The sequence below is a fragment of the Protopterus annectens genome, chromosome 7.part0 (assembly GCF_019279795.1).
Source record: "Protopterus annectens isolate FY-2018-M chromosome 7.part0, PAN1.0, whole genome shotgun sequence".
Taxonomy (NCBI): Eukaryota; Metazoa; Chordata; order Ceratodontiformes; family Protopteridae; genus Protopterus; species Protopterus annectens.
In genome coordinates this window covers 1,530,359,460-1,530,379,235 of record NC_056739.1, presented here as the reverse complement: position 1 = coordinate 1,530,379,235, position 19,776 = coordinate 1,530,359,460, and the positions used below count along the sequence as shown (strand labels likewise).

The 19,776-nt window shown below is 40.8% G+C and overlaps 1 protein-coding gene across 2 annotated transcripts in view; it reads left to right on the top strand.

The window, feature by feature from the left end:
* The window catches only part of MKRN2OS (MKRN2 opposite strand), a 275,687-nt gene extending 256,454 nt beyond the window's left edge, over positions 1-19,233 (top strand). For both annotated transcript variants that reach the window (XM_044078070.1, XM_044078069.1), the window contains one exon: positions 18,038-19,233. In XM_044078070.1, the coding sequence (XP_043934005.1) occupies positions 18,038-18,347 (310 nt within the window). In that variant the 3' untranslated portion in view covers positions 18,348-19,233. The remainder of the gene's footprint in view (positions 1-18,037) is intronic.
* Positions 19,234-19,776: the final 543 nt, after the last annotated feature.

The window sequence follows — 19,776 nt, the reverse complement described above, 5'->3', positions numbered from 1 at the left end:
GATACCTGTGTTCTTTGCCACTAAATAAAAATTGCATCTGAGCTTAGACTGCAGGTACCCAAGAGCATGTATTGGCATGCTTGTTCTGTTTGCTACTTCTGAGAAAACCATTTCTAGAAGCTTCAGTTTCTACTACTGCTTGATGAATGCCGTTTTGATCCAGTTATAACCAAATGTGACTAGGTACTTCTTTTTGAGATAGTGAAGAACCTGATTAGTATCTGCCATCCATCACAATGTATTGTATCCCGTTCATTTAATTTCTATTAGGATGAGATGGTGGGTGAAGTGGTGTTAGCACTTTTCTTGATTATCTCTTAATTCATTAACACCTATGTGGTGTGAAATCTCACACCTCTAGCAGCCTACAGACATCTTGCATTCCAGAGCATTTTTCTGAAATATAAACTTAAAAATAAATAAGATAAACAAATGCAACTATTTTGTGAACAATAACAGCCATTAAAACTGTACAAATAATGTTATCAATAAGAAGTATTCTGTATAGTGATAGTGCATTTATAGTCGTTTCCATAAATACTGTAATATAATACACCAAACCCCAGATTATAGTTTTTCTAAATGTTTCACAAAGAAATTTTCATGCCTTAAAAACTATACAACCTAGGCATATATTGTCAGAATATTTTTGTTACCCAAACTTAAGCTTTCACATAACAACAATAAATTCCTTTTTAAGTGCATATTTATTGAACTATTTAGAGAAATATGAAAATATATGTTTAATTGTATGATTAGCAATATAATTGGCAGTGCAAATAATACTGGATATCTGTCAGGATGTGCAATTTACAATGTAAATATTAAAGACATTTTCTTCAGAAACATCTAAGGTTTCATCTAATGTCATGCAATTTAAGTCACTTAGTTTGTAAAGTATTAAGCACATATGAAAATTTTACTTATTTTCATAATTACTAACAAGTACCTTGCAATATTTCCAGTATAGTATGATATAACTAGCATTTGCAGTGAATTGTCTTGTCTCCCACTTTGATGTTTTACTCCATGTACCTGAATAGAATGTAGGTCTCTCAGGTATATAAATATGAATAATAAGTGGCTGACAAAAATTAATTTCTCCACTGCAGGACATCATAGACTAACAATGTTAATGTCATTTTATTGATAAGTCCAGGTCCTTTCTAATACTGCCTATTATTAGGTGATAAGTTATTTAGTTAAAGAAGACCCAAAAAATTTCAGGACACCATAAAAAGGTATGGAAGTATACAAATGATGCAAGTTAGACTTGAGTAAGTTAAATGTCTCATTAGACCCATTATAGAGTACAACATCCCTTTTGGAATCTTCCTCATAAGACATCTGCAGCAGCTAGAAAGGCCACAGAAGTACCTCACAAAGAGGATTACTGGCCTCAAACAAATGCCCTACACTGACCGCCTTAAAAAACTCCATCTTTACTCCGTAGCATATCGCCTACTCCGAGGTGATTGCTGCCTAACATATAAAGCTATGTCAAACCCATAGCTGTTGGACATGCTACACCTAAAGAAATCTCAATCCCTCCGAGCTACACGCTCTAGGGACCTAAACTTTGTCACCGCAATAAACAGAACATGCTGGAGGGATAGATTCCTGTCACAGAGACTTTCCATACTCTGGAACAGGCTACCCATCTATTTCAAGCAAAGTTCTTCATTAGCACTCTTCAAGAAAAATCTTGATGAGTGGATGGGAAATAGGAAATACTCCCCAGGGATCACAGCTGTGTCTCTGCTCGACAGTGACACAGGAAAATAACTTTCTTGGGTGGCGTAAGCCAGGGAACCTTGTTGGCTAGGCTTACGTAGGCCCTTGGGCCGATAGCCTAGTACCTACCTATGAACCTATGTATAGTTTGATTTCTGCCCTGTCATGGATTACTGATGGTGTGGCTGATCTCTGGAGACTTCTATGGCACATAACATTTGGTGCATTTATAGTAGGACTGTTTTCGGTATGAGGAGATAACATAAAGAATATGAAGAGTCAGTTTCAACTGGAAGGTGCATCTGGAATGTAGACTCTTTTGTCTGTTTGAAATGATTGGGTTCCATCTTATCATTTCAGTATATTTTCAGATCTTCTGATACTGGCTTGTGATGGCGTTGCTTCTGTGTACACATTCTTCTACTTATTTTGTGTTGTTATTACTTGTTACTCTACGCATTTATAGAAATTATATTTGTACCAATTTGTTTTACTGTGTTTCTATTATTTATGTTATTATTTGTTATTTACTGTATAGTGCTTAGTTGATAAACATTTTAGTAAAGATGACGTTGAAGCTGGGCTCCATCTAACTACACCTTACAAATGTATCCATAATGCATACCTTGGGCAGTCTGATTGCTGGAGAAGTTGAGGATAGGGTAACTAGGTTGATGTCCATCTTTAGCTAATAGCTATACCTATAATGATATATTGCAGCATTTTACATTTTATTTGTAGGTCTACTATTATGAGTGCATTAACACTACTGTTCTTTACATGGCTGATTTGGTTGCATCATTTTTTTAATGTACTTTTAGAATACTCATGAATATTATTACTTTTACATTTCATGCATGTAGCTTATTACAGTTTGGGTCTTTTTGTTATTTTATATGGTAACAAGGTCATATAGTCTGCCTGTCTAGACATGCATCTCAACCTGCATTGAAAATGTGGACAAAGGCTCTTAAAGAGTAGTTACATCTGCCCCCCTGCATAAAATTCTGAACACCTAACCTGCATAAAATACACACTGAAAATGAGAATTGTGGGATAAATCATTACTCAGAAACACAAGCTTTTAAAGTAACCTTGCAAGATAATAGCACAATTTTGTTTGCTGCCAGACAAGTCCTCAGGGTGCTGTCTGCATTTGGTGTAGTGACCTTACTTAAGAAAAGGGTGAGAACTGCATAAGAAAAAAAAACTTTTTCCCATGCAAAAGTTGTCCTGATAACTGTCCTGGACCATATCCCTTATTGCACTGCTAGCCATTAGTGGGAAGTTACCTTGCTGAAGGGAAAAGTGGAAGCTAATGTCAGCAGGGAGAAGCTAATAGGAAATTTGTTACTTGTTTGGGCTCTGAGGTCATGCAGACATGTAGGAACAGAAAAAATGTTATGTCAATGCATTTTACTCATTCTCCTTAGAATTCCCATATTAGCATATATACACCGCCCAAATAATTCATTTGTATCAAAAAATCGCTGTTATGCAGAATAGGTATCAAGCAGAATGTAGAAAAAACAATAACCAGGAAGCATGAATATTACACAGTAGGGACTACCCACACTATCAAAATGTATGCTTTTTTAGGTTTTGACTGTACTGTTAAAATTTTTTTTCAAAGTCTGTGATCCCATCAGTAAATCAGAGCATTGTGTATGACTCTGCACAGACTGAAGTATGAACTAACAAATCTGGCAAACTTAATGAGTGCTGAATTAAGTATACAATATGCTAAGCACCATTGCTAGTAAGACTGAAAGAACAGGACAACAAACATATACACTTGAAAGGGCACAAATACCTAAACTTTGAGGCACGTAATTCACACCATACATACCACTAACACAATCTCATAGATAAGTACTAGACTAGCTTCTTTTGCTGGCCATTTTAAGCCTAGCCAATTTCCCTTTTTGTGCTCAAAATATTTTTTTCCATTTGGTTATAGACTCGCCATCATGAAGCCCTCCACAATAAAACCACCGCCTTCAGTATGGTGACATGGCGGGAAGGTTTATAAATCTTAGAGGACAGTGCAGTTCCCTTTACAGTATCTTCCTCATCACACTGCACCCCTTACTCACATTTGCTGACCGTACAGTCTTAGTCTCATCCCACCCTATTCCTCTGAAATTCAGTGAGTGAAGTACACACACACACACACACACACACACACACACACACACACACACACACACACACACACACACACACACACACACACAAGGGTGGTAGTGTTGCTGTTATCTGTTCCAACTCCCTGCACTGCTCATATACTGTCCCACAATTTAGCAGTTCTGAGCTCTCCATTACATACTTCAAGTTTAATAACTACAAAAGCCTATGCATAATTGCTCTCTTCATCCCTCCTAGACAAAATACCACCACAGCTGAAGAGATTTTATCTTGGGTATCCACTAACATCCCCATTAAAACTGCTTTTCTTGATGATCTAAATCTTTTCAGTATCAAATTCCTTAAAAAACACTATAAACCATTATAGCTTTACTCAACTCATTAACACCCCAGCAAGATATAATAAAGTTATAAAGCTTCTACGTTAGACTGAATACGTACTTCACCACCGCTACCAATTTTTCATCCTCTAAGACTTTTCCAGATAGCATCAGTGATTATTATCCAACATTTGTTAACAATACCTCATAGCTGCAACATGGTATGCAACCTCTCAAGTTTTAATCCAAACACATTTCACACCATTCTGAAAATACCCCCCACTTGATGATGCCATTGCAAAATTCAATTTTGTGTTTCTCAGGATACTTAATGAACAGGCCCCTGTCAGAAGAAAAAGAGTCAAAGACAATCCTGCCCCATGGCTAAGCAGTCAAGCAAAGAATACATAGACGAGGAACAAGGCTTGAGAAACCCTGGTCTCAACACTAAACACAGCAAAACCTCCTAGTCTTCAAATACCTACGTAACCCTGACAAAACCAAAATTAGAGCCAACAAAAAATGATACTGTGCCACACTCCAGCTATCCATCAAGACAATCCAAAGCTTTTCTGGTTGTACATTAAGCATTTGGTATCATATGGGAAGAAAGATCAGCCCAATCCATCAACTAATAGCACCCCATTAAAAACTTTAATCAAAATTTTAACTCATACTTCATTGATACTATAGCCATTTTAATAAAAAATAAATAATTTGTATGATAACTCCGGAATGTATCCACAAGCAAGTAACCACTCTGCCACCCTGACACTATAAGCCATATTAAGCTACTTTATAAGAAATACCTACAAAATGTAAAGCCCACTACTCTTGCTTCAGCAGCCTTTTCACAGAGTATCTCAAATTTTCGACAGGTGGTATATCCTACCCTGTATCTGTATTAATAAATAGATCCATCAGAGAGTCCTGTGTGCCATCCCTTTGGAAAACATCATACATTCTCCAACTACATGAGGGTGGAAACTCAACTGATTTGTTAGACTTTAGGCCAATTGCAGCACTGCCTCCGTTTGTCCAAAATACTAGAAAATATGATTATAGAGAACATCTCCAATACTTCCTTGACCATTGGATTTTTCACCCTTAGAGTGGCTTTCACACATGACACAGTATTATTACTACCCTTTTCAATCCTGTCAACACCATTAATCAAGCAAGAAACAAAGGTAGCCTGGTTTTATGGCTTATTTCTTGACTTATCAAAAGGATCTGTCATCCCAAACTATTTCAGTGGCTATCTTCTCTCAGTCTGTTATCCCCATCCCTACATTGATTCAACAATTAATTACCTGTCAGACCAACACCAGTGTGTTAAATGGCAAAGTGCCTGTTCAGCTTTCCTACCAGTCCCTATTGGGGTCCCCCAAAGATCCATTTTGGGTCCTCTGCTTTTTAATATTTTCATTAACAAGTTCTATACTGCATCCAAACTTGCTTCCTTAATCCAATATGCCAGTGACTCAGCCCTCATATGTTCTGCCAAAACACTTCCTGTCTTCAACATATAACCCAGCAGTCTTTTGCCTGCATTGAATCCTGGCTTAATGACTTCGAACTCTTACTAAATCTAAAGAAAATAAAGCTACTCCTATTCCTTTCTGAACAGGGTTGCCTTCACTGTTACCCCCCCCCCCCAAATAACACAAACATGGAAATTGTCTTGCACACAAAAGTGTTAGGGTTCGTTATAGATGACCACTTGAAATTCAATTTGCATACACATCAGACCATAAAAAAGACATCAGAAACTTGGGACGCTTTATAGAATCAAACATTCCTTCAGGTACAGTTCCAAAAAAACCTTGGCATCTACATTTCTCTTAATATCCCTACTATATGGCTCTCCAATCTTGGCAGATCTACAGGCTACACTTAAATCTAAACTAGAACAATGCTACAATAAAGTGGCAAGGTTTACAAGAAGTCTGCTTTCTATACTCTGAAACAACTAAAGTGGCTTAAATTGACTCATTACCTGACCTTCCCCCAGCTAAGTAGGTCCCACAATACAGTTCATAATCCACAAAAATACCCAACGCTGACAGGAGTCATCTGGCATAATGCACAATCAAGACAATTACATTCACAAGGCAAACACCTTAATGTTCACAAGTCTAATGACTGAGTAGGAGGTGCGCTATACTCAACTTACATCACTAAAAAAGGAACTAAATGTTTTCAGCTCATAGAATTCTACTAAATTACATGTAAATATTGTAAATATTCATATCCCTATCAACAGTATCTCTCTACAAAGGTACTCTTGCTCATTAATTTGGGTAGCCCTCACCTCAGACTCTCCCTCACTAACACTAAACTTATACAGTTATTCACAATTCATCCATACCCCAACCAGACTCAACAAGGCAAATAGGAAAAAATCTGCACTAGACTGGTTTCTAACAAACAAACTTGTTAAAGTTTCATCTTCATTCACCTTACCAGATACATGTAGGGATCATCTACCAGTCTTTGCCCTTGGACACACAACTTCTCAACCCAAGAAATGCCATTTTGAAGAAGTACAGAGTCCACCAAATTTGATATGGAAACGTTCTTAACCACTCTTAACGTCTATAAACTGGAGCAGTCTCAAAACCTTTCTCCTAGATGAAGCAGTCCACTTATTTAACAGTACCTTCCTCAATGTTCTAAACATACTGGCACCCATATACAGAAAGAGGGTCAAACAAAACACTACCCCCTGGCTATCTGCAACAACCAAAAGAACCAATGCAGGATAGGGATAAGGCATGGAAAACATGGCAAGTTAACAAAACTCAGAAAAATCTCTAAAATTTCAGACACCATCTCAATCAAACCAAAATACATTTTAAAAACGATAAAACAAATCACTATGTTATCTTAAAAAAAAAATCACCAAAAATATCCCATTACCATCTGGAGCCCCATCAAAAAAACTTTTATCCTGTGGTAGAAAGAGCAGTCCAGTCCTTATTACCCAGACATGTGTCGAGACAATATTGCTTCAACAAAATGTTAGTTTACACATAAAACTAGCAACTCAGCTGGGGAAGCTCTGTTTGCCAACTCTGTTGGTAAAACATGGAATTCACTTCCTGCTGACCTAACTTCAGAAACCTCTTTAGCCCAGTTAAAAAAAAATCTTATACAATACTGTAAAACATGATGGCTGTCCTTGCTTTACCCCCCTGACTAACTTCTACCCCCTCAACTGCATGCCAAATGAGGACTTTCTTGCCTCTACATGACTATATCTTAGTTATTCAACTAATAACCTAATAGCTTTGTGTGACTGTGTGATGCTTAGATCCTTTTAATGAATGTAAATCTGTATGGAATTTGTAAAATGTGATTTACATGTATATATGAAATAGTTTTTTGTAATATGTATGGAGATTTTCTCCCCGGGCCTCTGCTGAAAATGGACATGTATCCAGTCGGACTATCCCAGTCAACAAATGTAAAATAAATAAGTAATAAAAATAAAATTATTTAACCCCCACTTCATCAACACCATAAAATCACTGCTTAACATAGACACTACCCATTCGCCCTAGCTTAACGTCCAAGTCAGTGGCAGCCATAACACTTTCTCCATCAACACTGTCCCAACCTGTATCATTAAACAGCACCTCTAACTAATACCTACTGTCCTAGTTGCAGATGACCCATCCGCTGAATACCTGAAAATCGCAGCAGGTACCGTTGCCTACCTCATCTCAGTACTCGTTAACAGACACATAACAGTCTTATCCTCCTTCCCTGTTGGAGAAATTATTCATCCAACCTTTGTACAATGGGGGAAACACAACTGATCTTCCCAGCTGTAGACCAATAACCATACTTCCCCCATTTTAAATCCTAGAAAATTGTGTCCATTCTCAACTCCTCAACCACATTCTTACCAATAATCTCCTCTAATCATAGCAGCTTTAGTAATTGCACAAATAAACTTCTCTAACAGCATTAGTCATAGCCAAAATACAGATAATATAGTATCTGCCCTTTTCTTGGACCTCTCTAAATCCTTTGACACTTTCTCTCATAATAAACTGCTCCATCAGTTAACCTTGTTTGATCTGCTCTAATCTAATCTCTCCTTGTCTGACAGGTCCCAAGCTGTCAAATGCCAGTCTGGCATCTCTACCTTTTTACTAGTCTCTGTTATTGTTTCCCAAGCCTCCATACTAGGACCACTGCTGTTTAATATATTTATCAATAATTTACACACTTCCTCAAAACACTCCAGACTAGTCCAATACACTGATGATTTAACCTTTATCTGCTCTACCCAAAATCTCATTCCTCTCCAACAGCTCACAAAAGATTTAATGTTAAGTTGTCAATCTCGCCTTCATTCTTGCTTGATGGGTTCGGAGCCGATCCTCGGCTCCGACTCGGCACTTGCTAAGCTCGAGAGTCACTTTTACCAGCTCGAGGCAGCCCCATATCCCATGATGCAAGGCGGTAAGTACCCAGATCTCGTTTGCCGCTTCGCTGATGAGGTCCTCCTTTTACCAGCTCCTGGTAAGTGATTTATACACTACTGCCTTTGCCCCTTTTTCAGTTTAAAGTTAATTTTAAACTTAAATTTATTAGTTTTAGACTAGTTTTAGTCCTTTTCTGACTAGAATTCCCTCTCTCCTTTAAAGTTTTTAGTCAGGCCTTCTCCCATCCCATCCCCCCCCTTGTTAGGGTGTGTGTGTGTGTGTGAGAGAATAGTTTTTGCTCATTTTTGGGATAATAATATTTCTTGGACAGGTGTTGTGTGTGTGTGTTTTTTACACCATGTCTAAGGAAAGGGTCTCAGGCTTTAAGAAGTGTGACTCGTGCTGTCAGAAGATGTCTCTGACAGACGGTCACACTTCTTGCCTATACTGCCTGGGACCTCTCCACCTGCAGGACTCCTGTGCAATTTGTCATTCTTTCAGCCAGAGAGTCCTGCAGGAAAGGAGAAACAAGCTGATTTTGAGGGGCCTACTTAAACCGGAGGGCTCTCCGGCTAAGTCGGCTCCAACCAAGGCTTCCAGGTCTTCCAAGGCCCAGGCTTCTGTGTCCAAGCCTGCGGCCTTGGCTCCGACTCTTTCAGAGTTGAGATCGGCTCCGGCTGGAGCCGATCCTGGTTTGCACAAACCTTCGGCACCGATGGCTATCGGTGCCGATTCTGGTTCGGTCACTTCGGTGTCGGCGCCGATCGGTTCCGATCACCATGTGGCTCAGGCTTCGGTGTCGGCTCCGACCGGCTCCGACACCCTTACTTTTATGTCTGTATCGGCTCCGGCCGGAGCCGATGCATCGAAACTTTCTGTCGGTGCCGATAAGTTGTCGGCTCCGACAGTTTCCATAGTTTCTTCGGCTCCGATGGTTCCTTCGAGGAAGAGGTCCAGGTCCCCTTCCTTGGAGCCGATACTTTCGGCTCCGGCATCTCCTCTCCTCTCGGAACGGAGCCATCGGAGCCGATCATCCAGGTCATCCAGGCTTTCTGACCATGATTTAGAGAGGGTGGTCAGTAGATTGTTAAAATCACAGGCACTGGCCCAGATGCTACATAGTATGTCTCAACAGACGACTATTAGTCCACACCCCATTGCAGTTCCTCCTTCGACTCTACCCCAGAGTTTGGAGTTGGAGTCTTCGGGAATAGTTTCTGCTAGGGCTGAGGGACAGATACCCCCTCCTTCTGCTCCTTCAGCCTCTACTCTTATCTCCTCTTCGAGACCTTCCTTAGAGGGATTCGGTGGTCGGGCTTCCCTGGTCTCTTCCGAGGGGGTGAGTGGCATCGGACCCTTGTCCGACCCCACTCTTCCCCTTGGAGCCTCGGCCTTGGTGAGCTCGGCTCCGACATCTGCCTCAGAGCCTTCCCTTTCGGTGGACGCTGGAGTTCCTGGTTCTTCGGAACGGGTTCTCTCGGACCTCCCTGGGAGGGGAGCCTTCGAGGTGATGAAGAGTGTGCTGACCACTGGACTCAGCCAGCAGTCTGTTCCCTTAGCTCCTCCCTCTATGGAGCCTGTCGATATCTCTGCCACTTCTCTTGCTCCCGGACCCAGAGATCCTCCGCCTCAGGTTTCCCCACTGGGAATATCCCCCTCTTCCGAGGATTCTCCTGATCAGTCAGGGGATCCTCCGTGAAAGAGGACCTGTAAGAGGAAACACGTAGACTCCCCCGAGTCTATCACTTCAGATACTGACTTAGATGAGTCAGAGGGATCCCCAAGATCCCCCTCTGAGGATGTCTCCTTTTCAGACATCCTAGAACTCCTTAGACAGAGGGGAAACTGGCCCACCAATAATCCCTCTGAGGATGAGTCGGTATACCTGGAGGCGTTTGGATCTCGGCCCTCCACCTCCTGGGTGTCTCCGCCTTTCGACCCCTTATGCAGGTTATTGCTCGAAGGCGTGGGCTGCTCCTGACTCTGTAGAGCCAGTCCCTAGGAGGCCTTCTAAATTTATTACTGCCCCGTCGGACATGCAATTCCTCACGAAGGTGTCCCTGCTGATGCCATGGTGGTGGCGGCTGCCACTAAGAAGGAACTTGCAGATCCTTCCGTACCTGTCCATCCTCCTAATAAGGACTCTAGGACCATGCATAGGTATGGTAAGCGGATGTTCTCTTCAGCGACCTTTGCTATGCGTTCGCTGAACTACCTATGTCACTTCACCAGACTCCAGAGAGATATCCTTAAGGAGCTAGGTGAAGTAGTACAGGATCCTACAGCTGCAGGGGCTCAAGAAAAAATTGCTTCGCAGCTAGGAACCCTTAATTCTATTGCTAACTCCTCCATGCGACTGATATCATATGCTGCAGATGGAGCGAGTAGGGCCGCAGGTACAGGTGTGGCTCTTAGACGCCAAGCCTGGATGCGGCTCTGTAATTTTGCAGATCCCTTTAAGGCATCCTTCACAAACTCTCCCTTTGATGGCTCAGCTTTGTTTGGTCCTCAAGTGAAGGAAACGTTGACCAGGTGTGAGCAGGACGGCAAGACTCTTTCTGCCGTAGGGGTCCGTTTTTCCACCCCTTCTAGACCTTACCCCAAAGGGCAGAAGGGTGGCAAAATGTGGTTCCGCAAATCCCAAGGAGTCATGCCGGATTCACGTGGTCAGTTTACCCCTAGAGGCAGAGGGGGTAACAATAACAGATGCCGCTCTAGAGGCAGAGGGGGTCCACAAAACCAGGAAGCAGAGAGCCTCTCTCTGACAAGCCCTTTCAGCATCCCTGAGATGTTGCCCGGCTGTCCATCCTTGGAGGCAGTCGGGGGAAGACTATCGCTGTACCCAGAAGCCTGGCGTTCCCTCACTCAAGACAGATGGGTACAGTCGATCATATCCGAGGGTTACAAAATTCCTTTCGAGGAAAGTCCTTTCTATCACTCAAATTCCCTTCCAGATGTACCACCCGGTCTAAGGGAAATTGCAGAGTTAGAAGTCTTAAAACTCCTGCAAAAAAGAGCCATTCAGCTAGTTACAACAGATCATTCAGAGCCCGGAATCTACTCAAGGTTCTTTTTGGTCCCCAAAAAGACGGGAGACTGGAGACCAATATTGGATCTTAGCAGACTCAACAACTCTGTGAGGAAGACAAGATTCCGAATGGTCACTCTTCAGTCAATTCTGCCCTTCTTACAGAAGGACAACTGGATGTGCTCAATAGATCTTCAGGATGCGTACTATCACATAAAAATTCACAGACGCTCCAGGAGATTTCTCCGCTTTCGGCTGGGTTCCAGTCATTTCCAGTTCAGAGCCCTGCCCTTTGGTCTCACTACAGCCCCCAGAGTGTTCACCAAATGTATGGCAGTGGTAACGGCTCACCTGAGACGTCAAGGATTCCAGGTGTTTCCGTATCTCGACGACTGGCTCCTTTCAGCCACCACCAGGCATCAGCTTCTTCAAGCCAGGGATTATACAATAAATCTTTGCTCTCAATTAGGCATCTCGATCAACTCAGGAAAATCCTCCTTATTGCCCTGCCAGTCTATTACTTTCATAGGCGCAAACTTAGACACTGTTCGGATGTCAGCCACCCTTACAGATCAAAGAATCTCAGACATTCAAAGTCACGTCAGGATCATTCTAGCCAGCAAGAAGGTACAGGCCAGAATGGTTCTAAAGGTATTGGGCCTCATGGCTGCGGCCATTACCCTTCTTCCCTGGCTCGCTTCCATATCGCCTTCTTCAGTGGATGTTGTTCACTCAGTGGTCTTACCAACAACTTCCGATCGTCACCAGATACTGGTGACACCGATGCAAGAATCATCTTGCTTGGTGGATTACTTCTCCCCAGATTCACCAAGGCAGACCCTTTGTACCCCCATCCCCGGTAGCCACTGTCACTACGGATGCCTCCCTGATCGGGTGGGGGGGGCATTATCAGGGCAGGATGATTCATGGGACGTGGCAACCTTTCGAATACCACCTGCACATAAATGTCCTAGAGATGAGAGCAGTGCTTTTAACGTTGCAAGCCCTCAACGACTTTCTTCCCTTGGGAACAATTGCAGTCCACACAGACAACATGTCTGTAGTGTGGTATATCAACAAACAGGGCGGAACCAAGTCCTACCCCTTGTGTCGAGAAGCGCTCAGACTTTGGCAATGGGCGATCTCCTCTCATCGGTTTCTGGTAGCAACACATATCCCTGGGAAAACCAACATTTTAGCGGACAGATTGAGCAGAGCTATTCTCATGCCTCACGAGTGGTCTCTCAAACAATCTATAGTGGAAGAGATTTTTCTGGAATGGGGTCGCCCATGTTGCGATCTTTTTGCTACTCCCCAAAACAGCAAATGCCCAGATTTCTTCTCTCTCTTCCCACTGTCAGGCCATCCCCCCAGAGACGCTCTGACCCAGGATTGGCCCCAGGGACTTCTTTATGCCTTTCCTCCCTTTCCTCTGATCCCTCAAGTTATCCAGAAAGCAACCGTTTTGAGAGCCAAAATGATTCGCATTGCTCCTTATTGGCCTCGACAAATTTGGTTTCCGTTCCTCCATCGTCACCTTTTGGTGCAGCCGTGGCATCTGGACCCAGTGCCAGATCTTCTGATTCACCAATCCGGTCAGCTGCACAGGTCTATCCCTTCTCTCAACCTCACAGCATGGTTGCTCCACTTCCTTCCTTAGCCAGGCTTCCTATGATCTCTAACCCTGTTAGAGACATCGTAGTAGCTTCCTTAAAATCCTCCACTAGGAGGATTTATACTAGCAAATGGAAACGTTTTTCTTATTGGGCTAAAGCCAAAAATATTGATCCCTTCACTGCTCCAGTACAAGCAGTTTTGGATTTCTTAGCGGAGATTTTTCACGCGGGCTCCTCTTCCTCCACAGTCAAAGTTCAATTGGCCGCTATCTCAAACTTTCATGTCGGGTTCGCAGATCACAACATTATGTCCCACAGGCTTTGTAGAGCCTTCTTGAAAGGAATCTTCCTCCTGAAACCTCCAGTTAGTCCTCCTCCTCAATGGGACCTAAATTTAGTGCTGACATCCTTGATTCTTCCTCCCTTCGAGCCAGCTGTTTCTTGTTCCCTGAAATTTCTTTCATGGAAAACTTTATTCCTGGTTGCTATTACGTCTGCTAGGAGGGTGTCTGAACTTCATGCTCTATCTGTTCGCCCCCCCTATTTGGTCTTCCACAAAGACAGGGTATCATTGAGAACTAATCCGACCTTTTTGCCTAAGGTCGCCTCAAAGACTAATTTGAATCAGGCTATTGATCTCCTGTATTTTTCCAAACTATGCAAACAGATCGGAACAAAAATTGCATTATCTTGATGTCCACCGCCAACTCAGATGTTATTTGGACAGAACAAAACAATTCAGGAAATCCGATCAACTCTTTGTTTCCTATGCTGATAACAAGAAAGGCCTTCCTGTCTCAAAAGTGACCTTGTCTAGATGGCTTTCTTCCGTCATCTCTGAAATTTATCAGCTCAGGGGAAAACAGCTGTGCTCGAAACCTAAAGCACATTCAACCAGAAGCTTAGCCACTTCCACAGCTTTTCAAGCTAGACTTCCTTTAGACACTATTTGTGCAGCAGCCACTTGGGCCACTCCTCATACATTTGTTTCCCATTACAAATTGGATTTGGCCTCCAGGGATAGAGCCAGTTTTGGCTCTACAGTTCTCAAGAGTCTGTTCCATTGAGCCACCCAGGATAGAGGTGCTAGGGACGCGGTCCCATCAAGCAAGAATGAAGGCGAGATTGACAACTTAACATTGAGAAGTTATGTACCTACCATAACGTTCCATGTTAGTTGTCTCTCGCCTTCTTTCTTGCGACCCTCCCTCCTTCCCCCAGGCCTGGACAGACCTTCTCTACAAAGAATTATGCTTCTGAAGTCCATACAAGGCTGGTCCTTCTACCATCCTTCAGGTTTTTTTCTCTCCTTCTTTCTTCCTTTGGGAAGTTATTATGCTAGGTGCTATTGCCTTTTGTTATCAAACGAGATCTGGGTACTTACCGCCTTGCATCATGGGATATGGGGCTGCCTCGAGCTGGTAAAAGTGACTCTCGAGCTTAGCAGTGCAGTCGGAGCCGAGGATCGGCTCCGAACCCATCAAGCAAGAAAGAAGGCGAGAGAAGACAACTAACATGGAACGTTATGGTAGGTACATAACTTCTCATTCTCTTCCATAAAAAAAAAAAGTCTAGCAGAATCAGACCTGATACTAAACCTAAAAAAGACTTAACTTCTTTGCACTCCTAAGTGTCATACCAGTGCAAAGCTAAGTTTCAAATCACCTCTGCAAATAAAACAAATACTGAGGTAGTCTCCAGTACTAAATTACTAGGGGTTATAGTAGATGACACTATAACATTCAACCGCCATATCCAACAAACTATCAAAAAAAAAAAAATCGGAAATTAGGTGTTACTTAGAGCCAAAAAAAAAAAAAATATATATATATATATATATATATATATATATATATATATATATATATATATATCTGAAAGCAGATGGACTTGATACTTACACTTCTGTATGGCTCCCCTCTTTTCACTAACCTGCAGTCCATCTTGGCAAATAAACTAGAACAATGCTGTTATAAAATGGCCAAATTTATTTACAACAAGCCATACTCCACATGGCACTCAGACACCTGAAATGGCTTGAGCTATGTCACTTCCTTACCTACTCTCAGATTTAGTTTGCACACAGATCAGTCTTTCTCCCTGAAAAATGTCCTACCCTAAGTGGTATACTATTGCTCCACTCCAACAGAATTCTCTGTTCTACTGACAAACATCTCCTGCCAAGTCACAAAGCTTACAACAAATTAGGAAATACTCTCTAGTCCAATTGCATCTCAGAATCCTGGAACTCAATTCCCCCTACAATCAGACTCCTCAACAATGCACATATCTTCAATTGTAAATTAAAACTGTCCCTGCTTGACTCTTGACTATACCCCTGCTATTGCCAAGGCTAATTTTTGCATAAACTGCCTCTCCTGGTTACACATACATATCAGTGACGTCTCTGCTCTCTTATTTTTCTGTCTTCTACTCTTCTTCATTATAATTATGTTTGACCTGATGTGCTACTATTTAACTGCGCCCAATACTGATTAGGTTGCTACAAAATGTAATTGCTTATTTCATAATTATTTGCTTTATTAATTCTCATTGTTATGTAATGCTACTAATGTTATCCAATCATTCTGTATGTTGTATATTTACTACTGTAAATAGTTGTCATGGAGCTTTGTATGTAATGATGCTAAATGTTACCAGAGTATCTGTATGTTGTACATGTAATACTGTTATAATTTCTTTTGGAGCTTTTCTTCCTGGGCCTGCACTGAAAAGGGGCTAGTTTACCTAGTTGAACTTTCCTGGTAAATAAATGGAATTAATGAATAAATAAATACATTTAACAACTTTAGTCCCTCACCATTCACTGTCTCCATCTTAACACCCTTGCTTAACCTAAAAAACTTTTCCTTACTCTGTCACTCATCTTCCACTTCTTTCCACCCTTAATTTCTTCTCTCTCTTTGACAACTCAGCTTCTCTTCAGCTCATCTCTAGTAGTAGCAGAAAGTAATACAAATACACTGTCTGTGCCACTACCACTTTTTCATGTAAGTACCATATGTAATAACAACTAACTCTTCCGCTTCCTCTCTACTGTACTACACTATACTCTCATAAACCCCCACTTACTACATGTAGTACAACCTACTAATAAGTTAATCTTTCATTTTTAATGTCTGTCCAGCTGAACAATTCTTGATTTTTCTGTCCTTCACTATAATTCTTGTACGATTATTTTTTATTTATTATTTGTAAATATTCAATAAATAAGTAAATGTTGTTGTTGTTGTGTCTTTTGGCTTTTCCCGGTTAGGGGTTGCCACAGCGGAACTCCGGTCCGCTAATGATTGGCAGTTGATTTTTACGTGCTGAGTTGCCAGCCCTAACGCACAGCCTTCAACGAAGGTATGCCCATATTAAAAAACAAATACATGCACACATGCATATACTTATTTGGCTTCCTCGATTTGATCTAATGTTGGTTTGGTTGCTGAGTGATTGGGGTGGTACTTAATATTGAACATAAGGATTGCCGAGCGTTCAAAATGTCTAGGGACTGTTTTGTCATGAAAAGTGAGTGGGGTTAGAGGGATTGTGTGGTAGTCAGGGTTATGGTTGGGGATAGGTTTTGTAAGCTTTTGTGCGAATCTATATATTTTAGGGTCAGGATTAGGCAAGTGGGTGAATGTAGTGATGTTAGTATGTGGTTGTGTGTCTGAGTGTATCTTGTGTAGGAGCTGTCCATTCCCCCTAACTTTAACCCTACACCTTAACTTAAAAAAAATTGCTAAAACACTGTTACTATTCAGACAAATTTAAGGATAGTGGGGGGGGGGGGGGGTTCATGTGAAGATTGAGCGAGGAAGATTTCCTTTCTTCATCTTTTGCTTGTTCTATGTCTAAGGTGTTTGGCCTTCAGTATACCAGTTTTTAACCATGACATTAAGAACATTTGATCATACAGAGGACAACCGCTTATTCTTACCTAAAACTAATCTCAATGAACTACTTTGTTCAGATTTAATTAATTGGATTTGCACACATTTGTGCAGTCTCAGACTGTGTTTGGGCCGTCACACAGAGAACATGTATGAATTTCTTTAAAGACTACATTAAACTTGAATAGAAAACAACAAAATAGTCAAAAAAGGCAGTTTAATGCCGATGCAATAAAGTATAAAAGACTTATATTGTGCCCATTTTGTTGTTTTTCTTCTTATAGTCAGTACTATATTGGTAGTGATACATTAAAGTTTAAGTTCAAGAAATAGAAATTTTTCCCCAAGTTAATTTCAAAATGGCTACCTTGGTGACTCAGCCTAGTCCTAGTGGCCATAGTTTCACTTCCTCACAGTTATATGGAGGAGTAATAATGCAGTCGCAACTCATGATGCTGTTGATGGCAGTGGGCTAATGACGTTGTGGCTAGCACAGTTAAAACTGTAAAAAATTGTAATTTAAAGAGGCAAAGCAGAATTCCATGGCACCCTGTTATTTCAGTATAAAATTCCTTTTTTTTTTTTTTTTTTTTTTTGTTGTAAAACACTGGACTGTTGAGAGGTGTGGATTGAAAGAAGGCAGAAAAGCAGAATAATTGTAAAATGTGATCACAAGAAAGAGCTGGAGGGCTAACACTGAAGAAAAAAGTTTAAGGTGGAGCATAATGAAGTATGCATTTTCATAAGTGTATAAAAATCTTAGAATATATGTTATAGCTGCTAAATCATAATAAAAGTTGTCTATAAGGAGAATAAGCAATACATTAACTATCTATTTCTGTGATTACAGCTATGATGAAGTGGATCATAACTGCTACACTTACGCCTTAACATTTATTAACTGCGTTTTGGCAACACAGGGAAAGCATCCACTCAGTAAAAATGAGTTTACAGAGAAGTTTGTACTACCAAAGACGAAGAGAGCTTCTAGATACATTGCCATCTATAAGGAGATCTCTGAAAATTATTTTCATATTGTAGAGTGTTATTCAGCCAAAGGAAAGCAAACAAGAAGAACAAGAAGAGAAAAAAGAGTAGCGCACTGTTTGAAAAAAAACATCAAGCTCCCCTGCATTGCATTGGTAGTACACATGTTGTGATTTACTGAATGCAAATCTGTGCACTCACGAGGAATTAAATGTCTCAGAAAGTCTAAAACAAAGTCCTTAGGACGAAGTATATAACACGAAGAGATGTGTAGATAAATTCAGGTTGAAAGTGCCACCTTGTGTTATTCTCTCCTTACTGTACTACTGTAAAGTAACAAAATCAAGACATTTCTGGAGTGTTACAAACTATTTGTGTGTGTTTTTTTCCGACTTTTTGACTTCTTGCCTTTCTGAATTGCTGTAAGGATTACAAGGCTGAAAAATCAGCTGATGCAAGATACCAGTAAATGGTGAAGGTGTTTACAAGGAGTGAAAGAGAAGCCATGTGTCTGTCCACCGTACAACCTCACAGATTTGTATAATTAAATTACAAGGCATGGTGTGCCAGAGACAGTGTTTCTCACTTTCTGTGATTGAGTTCTGGTACTGTCTCTGTCTCCTTTTGCTGTAACATAGAACTATTAGCCCAATAAAGAAGTGACTTTAAGAATTTGTTATTTATCTCTAAATATGGGGTTTGAAGAGATTACTAACCTAGCACTGACATTCTTTAAAATTAAATTCAGACATGTTTTCCTGGCTGTAGTTGTGAGATGCTTAAAAACATGTGCATTTACAAGTACAAGTGCAGTATATAAAATTATGTGTAAATCTCATTGATGATTAAATAACTGAAGTTTAAAAGTGATAAGGAAGTTAGTATGAAAACAGAAATAATATATGATGCTTAGAACATAAAGTACAAACACAGTAGTATCTTTCAAGTGCTTTCAGACTTAAGCTACTCATAACCAGCTCCAAAGTTTCAAAGTGGATGTTTATTTACAAGAATGAAAGAAACTGGGAAATAAACATAAAATAAATTCAGTCCTTCATATGTTGTTGAGGTTTCATCAGTCATTTTTAGTTGATTTCACAAGTGTAGTTTTCTCAAAATACACAGTTACATTTTATCTCAGAAATGACTTAAATACTCAATGATGTCATAGTTCAGTCTTTTCCTTGCAGGACTCCTTTTCCTTCCACTAGACTAGATAATCCAATACATCTCAGTAAAAAGCAACACTCCTATTCCTCCTTCAAGTTTCAGGGACAGCTTTCCTCATACAGCTTCCTGAAGACAAGACATTTATTTGTAAATTCTCTTTAACCCAGATGCCTTTAATATGATATCTGCTTGCTTCCCCGGTGGGTTCATAGGTGCTTACTGGGCTTTGGTCAGTGAGGATCTTTCGAAACCTAGCCATGTACTCCCAAGAAGTTTTTAGCTCTTGTATTTTAAGTATGAATAACCTAGAACTATTGAAATACCAATAACCCAGAGCAAGGCCGGATTAAGACCACATTGGGCCTGATGCTGCAGTTTTCTCAGCATTGGTGCATGTGCATTCGACACTCACCGTGCATGCACACTCAGACC